At 47.2% G+C, this 10,979-nt stretch overlaps 1 protein-coding gene across 1 annotated transcript; it reads right to left on the bottom strand.

The window, feature by feature from the left end:
* Positions 1–3,806: 3,806 nt before the first annotated feature.
* USP27X (ubiquitin specific peptidase 27 X-linked) lies at positions 3,807–5,420 on the bottom strand (the record flags this gene model as incomplete). Its single annotated transcript, XM_080910930.1, has 1 exon — positions 3,807–5,420. Exon 1 carries the CDS (start codon positions 5,121–5,123, stop codon positions 3,807–3,809), a length of 1,317 nt encoding a protein of 438 aa, XP_080767056.1. The 5' UTR covers positions 5,124–5,420.
* Between the last annotated feature and the right edge of the window lie 5,559 nt (positions 5,421–10,979).

Genomic DNA, 10,979 nt, shown 5'->3' with positions numbered 1-10,979 from the left:
TTATCAAAGTGACCTGCAGGCCAGAGTCAGTCTAGCATCTGGCTATTCTAGGAAACTAGCAGTGACAAAACTCCAATCTGATTTTGGCCAATAAACTGTAGAAAGAACGTGTAATGGGTGCTAATGTTGGACTCCATCCTGCAGTCCTTCATTGTCAGCTCAGGGGGTTACTAAGGACCTTAGTCACAAGCAGCCTTTTTTTTACCTGTGTTCTTCTAGGCCCAGATCATATACATAGAAACCAATTCTTTCTGCAAATTGTGACTATATATGAAGTCAACAAATGAGCTTTACTGGATTTTGCTTCTATGTGCCCACATAGAAACACCAGCTCAAGTAAAATAACCCAGTAGTGTCTCATAGCTCAGTAGGTCACAAGCCAGTTTATTTTTCACCATCTTGCAGAACATTCTTCCTTACATTCTGTGTACCCTGTCCGTATAGTTGCTTAAGATGTATTTACTCCTCTCCCTGACCCATACTACCTCTACCTCTGTTCTCAACATGAGAACATTAGTGATTATGCCCGAGTGTTACCTCCTGATCCCCTTGGCACCCCCAATTTTGAAGGAGCACATTGGTGAATATGCCTGAGTATAACCTCCTGATCCCCTTAGCACCCCCAATTTGAAGATGCCTGGACATGTGCCAGAAGTGCCCATGCCTGAATCCAGTCTGGACTCCAGGCAAATACATACCTGCTGAGTAGATGATGCTCTGGGACCCGCAGGTACATGACTTAAAAGTACGCCATGGACCACCATCATATGTCCATGACTCAGTTTGGGGGTTAGTAATGAGCAAAGACATAGGACGAGGTTTTGCAGTGGGACAGTTGGTCTGTTGCTGAAGGACAGGGTATTTGTTGCTGTTTTTCAGACACAGATAGGAGGTTTGACCAGGAAGTACTGGCCATAGATGCTCTGGTGGTCTGTGCCTTCCACCAGAGGAACAAAGAGGTCGGCTCTGCTGCTCATCCATCGGTGGGTTCCACTTACAACTATTCCTGAGTGCAGGGCATTTTACACTGAAAGCTTCTGTGTCAGAAAACCTCAACATGCGGAATTTTCTGTTAAAGAATGTGTATGCAGTAAGACAAAGGCTGTGGAAATGTTCCTGGTTGAAGACTGAAGATACTTGTCAAATGTAACACCTTACCCTAGACCAGATCCTATAATGAGAGAAATGCTCTATTCAGGACATTTTGTGGTAAAGGGGGAAACCTGGCTTTGAAATGATAGATTAAACACTATAACAATGTTCACTTGTCTAAAGGTACACATGGTGTGATACATAGGAAATGCCACTGAAGTGTTTTGTAACAAAGAGTCCTTATGTATGTACTTTACCCATATTGAGTTTTCGTACACACACACACACACACACACACACACACACACACACACATGAAATGATAAAGGGAATGGAGCAAAGTGTTAATGGGTAAATGTGTGTAGAGTGCAAAAGGGTGTTTTTGTTATTTTTATACTTTCTCTGTGAGTTTAAATTTGTTTACAAATTAAACACTTGGGAATGTTAAAGGACACTTTCTGTGCAAGCAGTCAAAATCTGCTGACACATGTCTGGCTGAATTCTTCACATCAGACATAAAAAATGGGGACATAGCTGTGTTTTCCTAAACTGGGATACTAATTTCTTTCCCCCAAATTGGCCAAATAACTTACCAAATGGCATCTGGAACTGTCCACTTATCTCCCCATCCTGCAAAACACCCCAAATAACAGGAAAACATTTTCTTCTAAGGATTGTGATGCTAACAACATTTGGGAAATGAAAGAAAGGTGTTATGTTCCATCCATCCAGTGTTTTAAGTACCTGATTATGTGCCAGGAACTGTGCCAGGGGCTGAAGATGTAACTTGGGATCCAGAAGAAAATGCTGCTCCCATCTTTAAAGGGACTCGGTGGCAGAATGCTTGACTAGCATATACAAGGCCCTTGGTTCAACCCCTGGCATCAAAATAAACAAAAACTATGAGCTCAATGGAGTACACCCTCAACCCCGTATTTCCAAATGAGTTGGTCCCTAAATATACTTGGGAAGCCTTTGGGAACCCCCACCCCCTTTATTAGAGACAATGGATCCAATGCCTATGTATCTGATCCACATTGAGCTAACTCCCAGGTTTTCTAGGCAACAGTTACCTTTTGTAATCAGTGCTGAGGAAAGGATGCAGTGCTTTCCCTACCCCACAGTCTTCCCCTTTGTTTCAGCTTACCTCTCTGCAGGCTGCACTGTCCAGTGTAGCAAGCCGTTCTACCAGCATCTCTGCTGGATGGATGAGCTGATGGAGCCTGAGTTTTAGAAGTCTTTCTTCTGAGCTCTGCTTGTTGGTAAATATTGGAGCTATGCTCACAATGCTTTCTGAAGGGAAAAACAAAACACCCCAAGCCACCAAACATGATTGGGTAGAAGCCTGAGTCAATGTCTTTCAAAGGGACAAAATGTGATAGTTGTGTCTCCTCCCCCACCCCCAATCAATCTGAGGTGTGACACTGAATATGATGTCTTATAAGAAACAGTGGAATCCACTGCCCTGGAGAGAATCCTTATTTTATGTATCTGAGTACACTGTCAACTGTCTTCAGACACTGCAGAAGGGGAATCAGATCCCTGGATGGTTGTGAGCCACCATGTAGTTACTGGGAATTGAACTCAGGACCTCTGGAGAAGCAGTCAGTGCACTTAACCACTGAGCCATCTCTCCAGCCCCCCACCCGAGAAGAATTCTTAAAATTGTTCTTGTTTATGACTACATGTGACATGGTTATGTCATTTCTGTCCACAGGTCTCAGGTGGGTTTGACGTTCACCTCTGATACATGCTGGCCCAGCCCAAATAAATTTCAGATTCAGATCCAACACACAGTTTACTGAGTCTTTACAAAGTTCCAAGCCTTTTGACTCCGACTTTGACACATTTGATATCATTTACTCTTTAACAACAACCCTTTAAGGTAGGAATTGTCTGCATGTTACAGATGAGAAAATAATCGCAAAGAGGTTCACTGATTTGCTCAAGTATATCATACAGCTTTAAAAAAATACACACATACACACACACACATAAATGCACACACGTACACACACACCTACACTGTCAGCTGAGGCCTGTTCTTGTTAACTGCTTATCTTACAGCACTTCTAGCCTTCTCTACTTTTGGAGCTCATGCAGCTCCCTTTCCACAAGCCCCTCAGTTCTTCTTCGTTCACTAGCCCATGTGAGCTTTCTTTTTTTTTTTAATACTGCATTTAATAGCACAAAAATCACGAATACAAATAAACTGGCAAAGGTGCTTGTCAATGAGATATCCTTGTCTCCTCCACTTCTCTGCTTTGATCCCATGTCCATAATGGGCTACGTTTTAAGAAACTTTGTCTTCCCCTCCCCCACAAACATGTAGCTGTTACATGACTGGTCAATTGAAGCTGAAACACCCATGGAGAAAGATGTTTTACAGTTACAAGGGCACACACACCCCCCAACACCGCCCCCCTCCCCCCTACACCTTCCCACACAACCTTTTGGAGGAATATAGGATATGAACCAGTGTCACAATTTCCCATCCAGAACATTCCTGCCACTGAATTTCCTTCCCATAACTGCATAGGCTAGAGCCTCTTCTCCCGCTCCTCCCATTTCTCTTCCGATCAGGGCCTTTTGGACACTGGGTACTGTTCAGTTCTTACTCGGTAAGGCCCATCGGCCTCAGTCAAGTACATCAATTAAATCTCGATGCCCGTTGTAGTCCCTCTCTTCTGTTCTAGGTAGGCCTGTGTGGTGCTTCAGTAGGCTTGTGTAGTCACTTCTTTCACCTTTTCTGGTTCATGTTCCAGGACCTGTTTGTGATAGAAGAGTAAATACCCTTCACTGTCCAGCACATCCTTAATACTGGCCTTGGTGATTACAGCATCATCACACTTGAACCACTGGTCCCTGTGGTGCCGAATGAAGCTGGTGTAGTGGCCACTCTCCAGGGTTCCTTGGTGATTAACCACAGCAAACAAGGAATACTTATTCTCGTTGTTGCCACTATTGGTTGGCAGCTGCAACTGTCCATTCATCCGGGTCTCTTTACTTGACGCCATAAATGGTGTCATGTCCAGCTCCAGAGGAAAGGAAATGTATGTAGTGATCTTGCGCCTCTGTTTCGCAGAGTGTTCAAACCGTTTGAAATGAAAGCAGGCAACTACTGGTAACTTCTTCATAGTGAGCTGTTTGGTAGATTCTTGGTAGCTTTGGCAACTACCACACTTGATTTTGGCACTGCTCCCCAAGTGCTCTGGCCTTGTAAACCTCCGCAAGCAGTCCGTGAGGCTCGTAATGCCTGCTATGTGGCTCTCCCCATTCAAGCTGCTCTCCCTGCCAGGACTCATGGGCCAGAAAGATGTGCAAGAGCCAGGCAAGTCCAGACTAATGTCCCAGCATGGGTCTATAGTGGTGGAGACACCATGGCAGGCTTGGCAGGTGACATCGGACTGCAGGCCACCGGTGAAGATTTGGTCTATGATGCAGTTACAGTGATTGGGGTTGCTGGCCACCTTGCCGACATCATCACCTTTGCAGTGCCTGTGCAGGACATCTAGCGCAGCAATGAGGAACTCATGGGCATCCTGTTGCCTGTACCCAGCCAGATGCCGAGCGTGTATCCACACCAGGTGGAGTAGCTTATAGGGCACATGAGGAGACGGGTTTCCGGAATACAGCTCCCGGAAGAGCGAAGACATCTCACAGACCAGACACAACTCCGGGCTGGGCATTTCACAGCGGTGCCTGTCAGAGAGAAAGAAATCTCTCAGGATTGGAGTGTGGGTCAGGGCCTGGACGATACAGTTCATAAAACAGGTGTTGCCAAGATTAATCAGTCCTCGTAAGCCGATGGTAAAGCTGGAAGCAATCCTCCTCCTCCGTGGGTTGTGGCCCAACAATTCTAACTCGGGTTTGGTCGTTTCCCAGGTGGGATATTTCTCACCAAGGCCCGGCACTGAACACTGCTCCTGAGAAACCTCTGTCGAGGTGGACGCTTGTAATTTCAAGGCTTCTCCTTGCTCTTCTTTGGCAATTTGCTCAATGTCTATGTCATAGACATAGTCTTTACACATGAAGCAGTATATACCTCCATAATAAAGATCTACCGCTAAGTTGTGCTGTTTTGTCTCAGCGTGCTCATGAATGTGTTTCTCTGTGAAGCAGCCAAAGAAGACGCAGGAAAGGCAAGAGTGGAGTCTGTTTAAATGGGTGCCACACACATGGCAGACGCACGACTTTGCCTTGCTTTTCCTGGTCTCTGGGGTTCCACACCACACGAAGCACTGGTAGATAACCCGCAATTCCTGCCTCCAGTTCTCTCCCACCTTAAAGCTGTTCACGTGGGAACAACCTGGTGGCCCCACAGCAAAATCCACATCCAGGCATCCGCCCCCAGGACCGCGCCGTGGCCGGGGCCGGGGCGGGGGCCGTGGCCTAGGTTGCGGCGGGGTACGGAGCCTAGTCTGGGGCCGGGGCCGGGGTCGGCGGCGTGGGGCACGACTGCGACGCGGAGAGGGATCAGGGGGGCGCGGAGAATCGGAGGGAAGGGTGGGGGGAGGAACCTCGTCGGCACTGCCGCCACCACCGCTCTGCGCTGGGTTCTCATCCTTCGGCTCCTGCTCCGGTTCCCTCTTACGCTCGGGCTCGGGCTCGGGCTCAGGCTCAGGATCCGGGAAGGGCTCGGGTTCGGGCTCTGGCTCCGGCTCAGGTTCAGGCTCCTGTTTGGGTTCCGGTTGGGGCTCGGGCTGGGGCTCCGGCTGGGGCTCCGGCTCGGGCTCTGGCTGGGGCTCCGGCTCGGGCTCCCGCTCGGGCTCCCGCTCGGGCTCCGGCTCGGGCTGGGGTTCCGGCTCCAGCTTGAGCTCAGCCCCGCGGCCCGGACCCTCCGCGATCTCCACCTTCCCGGTGGCGTCCACCTTCCCTGCTGTCTCCACCTTTTCGGTGGCGTCCACTTTCCCGGCCGCCTCCACCTTCCCCTCCACCTTCTCCGCCTCCACCTTCCTCTATGCCTTCTCTCCCGTCTCCGCCGTCTCCGCCTCCTCCAGCCTCCTCCGCCTCCACTAGCTGCGGCTCCTCCCCCTGCTCGCGGGGCTCCGGCGGCCACTGGGCGTGGTGGCGCGGGGGCCACGCAGACCTGGGGTGTCCCCCGTCCGGTCTGAGCGAGCGCGGTGGTTGTGGCAGCTGGACCCAAAAGGGACTTTCACTGAAGGAGGCGGCAGCGGAAGCAGGCGACGCCCCCGGGAATGCTCCCGCCGAAGCCCCCTAGCGGAGGCCGCTTCTGCAGCCAGGCCCCGTTTCCTTTAATTCAATATTTCCCAAACTTGCTGGTTCACGACAATCACGTGGGGGAGCGTGTTAAAATTACAGATTCCTCGGCTCCACCCGCAGGCCTACTGAATCAGACTCTTGAAGGGAGGTACTCCGGAACCTGGATCTCTAACTAGGGCCGGAGAAACTGCTAGTGATCAGGCAAGTTTGGGAAACACAGCTCTAATTCATTGAGGCTGGCGGGAAGTGGGGCGGGGACCGCGCAGTCTCTTTAAGGCGCTTCCAGCTCTCAGCTCCAATCGCTGCTCTGACCCCCTAGGCGGTCTCCTCCCCTCTAGTACTGCCCTCAAGGGTGCAGCTTCCCCTAGCCTGTGGGGCGGGGGGCCAAGCCGTTGTGTGGTCTAGAAACGTTTCTGAGGCCGTAAAATATCGCTACTCAGCGTGGTACTTGAGAATAAAGGCGGGAGGTCCGACATCCATGGCTCCAGCAGCTGAACCTGCCCCCAGAATGTCCCAGTCTCCCCTCTGGGTCGAGCTCCTGCTCTCCCAGATATGATGCTCAAACTCCACTGGGGACCTGGCCTGGACTCCACATATCTAGAGAGACAACAGTGCTCCTAAAACAGCTCCACCTGAAGCATGTCCCTTTGACTCACAGCAGCACATCCTGTGCTGGCTCCTCGCCTCCTCCTCAGGCTCCAAAGGCCCTGGGTAGGATGACTGACAGCTGGCCTCCAGATACAGCACTCGCTGAGCAGCCTGTGGGCAGAAACCATCACTCCAAGGCCAACAGGGGAAACCAGACACTGCAAGGCCATTCCTACAGGTTGCACCTCTCTAGGCTGAAAGGAACCCAACCTACAAAGTCAGATCCTTAAGATTTAGCAGTCTCGGGTGGGCAGCAAGTAGGAATATCTTTGGAGCTGCCAGTGAGCAGAGAGGTTGGACCCCAGTCTGGGGGCCTGCTGTATGGGAAATAGCGTCACAGAGCCCAGGAAGAAGGGGTCCAGAACAAACAGCTCAGGTCTTGGGCAGTGTGGGGATGTCAGAAGCAGCTGAAACTGCTTCTGGAGGGTGCAGACAAAAGCAGCATGTGGGAGAGTGAGCTAAGAAGAGTCCAGTGCCTCAGTGTGACAGCCAGCTGTACCTGGTGCACACGGCCCTACTCTAGGGGCTGTGCTGCCTGCAAGGCACAGCGAAGTGTCCCTGGTCAGCCCTGGACAACAACCCCCACCTGAGTCATACTACACAGAGGAAGCAAAGACAGACTCCTTAGGGATTAGTCAGGGATCTGGAGCCCTTAAGGAGGCCTGTCTGGTTCCTATCTAGCCTAAGGCTACCTTAGTGCCTGCCCTCCCTAACTCAGCTGTTTTCAATTCCTTGGAGCCTTCTTCCAACAAATGCCCGCCCTTGGTTGCCTCCAACTAGAGGGACTCCAACCAGTATGGCTACCAAAAGAATGATGCGGCTGCTAAAAATGACTGAGCTCATGGAGTACGGCTGCAGACGGCAAGGAGTACCTCCATCCTCTCTCCACAGGCGAACAACCAACACAGAAACCTAAAGATCGCCATACTTAGGAGACCTGCCACAGTATAGTAGCTATGTAGCCGGGTTGCTTCACTAGTCAGCAACTTCCTGTGAAGCACCCAGAGACACCTGGACACCACCCAGGCCAGCAAACTCCGAAAGTGGACAGCTCTGTCACCATTCACCCCGTGGACGTTTATCCGTTACCCATTCATGGCCAGGCATTGTACTAAGAGCTAGGGACCCAACACTGAGCCAAAGACACCTCAGGATTAGAGTCAAATTTGGCTTCTCTAAAAGGAACACACACGTGAAAGAAGTGGTTTTATGACAACTAGTAGTAAAGAAACACCAAACAGTCAAATAAATAAATGTGTAGTTGAGTACTTTTCTTTAAAAAAGAAAAGGTTGCCTCATTAGGAAATTTGCAACTTAATGGTTACTTCCTTATCTTCGTTTCTTCATTATATTCTTTTGCTTTAATCACCAGTGGCACAAGTCACCATAATCTTTAGATGTATAGAGCTTGTATAGTCTGGGCTTAGTCCTGGGCAGATATCACCATCTCTGCCTCACAAAGACCTGGATAAGCCAACAGAAGACCTTAAGACATCCCAGTTCGTGAGCCTAGGAGTTAAAATACTGTTCTGTCCACCAGGTGGCAAAAGAATAAATGACAATCCCTAGTGGTTTTTTGTGTGTTTATGTAAAACTTGGTTTATATCAAAATGCTCTCTAAAAATATTTTGAAAAAAAAAAAAACGTGGTCTCCTTCGCACAGTTTTTGGTTGACATCTAAAATTTTGCATCGTAAATGTCACTTGGCTGCAAAAACGTACTTTGTGACAAGTGTTAACCTTCAGAAATAAAACTGTTATGCCAGTACATTACACAAATCTGGTGAATCCTAAATACGTTAGTGAGTTGAGAGCCACCAGCATCTGCTTTAAAAACTCCTAACAGAGGCTTTGACAGTTGCAACTTGTATTCTCTCCTCTTAATTCTTCTCTGGTCTTCCAACAACAACAATAACACACACGTTTGCACTTAGCAATTTGATGAGTGGTTCTTTCCGTGGACAAATATTACTTCTTGCTAGAATGAGACAGAATTGAACATCGTGTCCTTTCTAATTTGTGTTCAGCTGAATGTGAACACAGAGAGAGACCTCTCTTATTCTAAATAGGAGTAGGCATTTCTTTCAGAAACATGCAAGCCTTTGCATCCTTTTGGAAATATCACACAATGGTTTAGCTTCAAAACTCTTTCTCGTGATTTCTCAGCTAAGGACTCCACTGGGGTTGCCTTCCATTTTATTGGAAGCAAACAATTAGGAACCATCTGAGGTGCAAAAAGATTCTATTCCCATTCACTGTTAGAGCAATTTGCTGGTTCACTGTAGATGTGGTGTTCGGAATTGTCTCTCTGGCACCCCGAGGATTTTACACCACAGGGTAGTGCATGCAGGTGAGATTCAGGATGGGGGAAAGGCGCTTTTCTTTTGTAAGTGCAAAAAGAAACATGTGAAAGTGGAGATGGAAAAAGAGAACCAGCTTGACTCCTCTATCACAACTATGTTCTCTGGCAGATCAATTTTAAAACACTACATATAAAATAGGAAGATGCAGAAATTGATTCCCTTTAGTTTCTCATCTTCCTGAGTAATGCACACTCTATTTTGAAAGTGTCTCGTTTATATTTCTTGTCATAAAAATTGCATATGTGTGAGAGTTTTTTTTTTAACGTATAGGAATTTTTGTAATGTATAGAAGAAGTCATAGTGTGAAAGCAAAAGCCTGTCTCTCCCTCACCGATCAGGTCTAATTCTGTTTCCCTGAAATTTGTGAGAAAGTTTTTATGCAAATGTAAGTGCATATACATCATTTTATGAAAAGTTAACGAGACTGCTATGCAGGTGTTTCCTCTAATTGCTATACACAGTCAATGAAATCCCAATAAAATTACAATGAGTTTTTTATGAAAGGTTTTACAAGACAATCTTTAAGTTAATATAGAAGACTGAAAGGCATCTACCCTGTCACCTTTCTTCCTCCTGGAAGTGAGGAGTTAGCAACTATAGTGGAAACCATCTTGTACCCAGTCACAGTGGAAAGACCAAAATCTAATCTCTTCTGAGTGTGTTCTTTATGTTAAAATATTGCTGGAGTCTTTGAACAATACTTTATGAATGCATTCAGCAGCAGTTTGGTTTCTTTCTTGTGGCTACAGTCAATAATAGCATAGACTCAGAGGCTAAAAAGGTGGCTCAGCAATGAAAACACTTAATCTTTCCCAAAGGATCTGGGTTCAGTTCCCAAGACCTATGTGACAACTCACAACCATCTGTAACTCCAGTTCCAGGGGATCTGAGGCCCTGTCTGTCCTCTGCAGACAAGAGCAACACACATGGTGCACAGATACACATGCATGCAAAACATATAAAGTGAGCATAAAAACATAAACATACACTTAAGATAAAATAAACTAAATAATAATAATAATAGCCTAGAATTGATGTCATTCTTTGAAGTCAGTGTTATTTGGGTCCAAGTTATGTGTAAATGACCACAGGTATTCTTTTTCACTCCTGGCCTACTCTCAAGTCTTTATTCTGGCCTTTCAGACACTAGCAAATATCTCATTGGTTGCTTAGACTTCTCTACCTATCAGCGTGGCCTTGCATCAACCACATGACACATACTACTGCTTCCAGGCCTATACTCTCATCTCTTCTGGCTGGATTCTCTTCCCTTAGAAACTCTCATAGCTTGAGACACTGAGACAGCTCAGTGCATCAAAGCCATTTGCCACCAAACCTGATAGCCTGAGTTCAATTTCTGAGACTCACATAATGGAAGGAGACAACCACAAGTTGTCATGTGACTTCCATACACATACCATTTCGTGCTCGTGACCACACACAAATACACATACACACACAAATAGATAATTAGATGTAGCTATTTTAATATAAAAAGGAAATCCTCATGATTTTCTTGCTTACTTGCTTTAGTTCACTGCTTACATGTCCTTAAATGTCACCTTATGTCAGAGTCCTTACTTGAGCACTATATAAAATAATGTCTTGTCCCTGCTCTATTTTTCTTAAGAACACCATCACAACATGATGTGAT

This window comes from Micromys minutus (assembly GCF_963924665.1).
Source record: "Micromys minutus genome assembly, chromosome: X".
Taxonomy (NCBI): domain Eukaryota; kingdom Metazoa; phylum Chordata; class Mammalia; order Rodentia; family Muridae; genus Micromys; species Micromys minutus.
The sequence above is the reverse complement of the archived record's forward strand: the minus strand, read 5'-3'. Positions and strand labels throughout refer to the sequence as shown.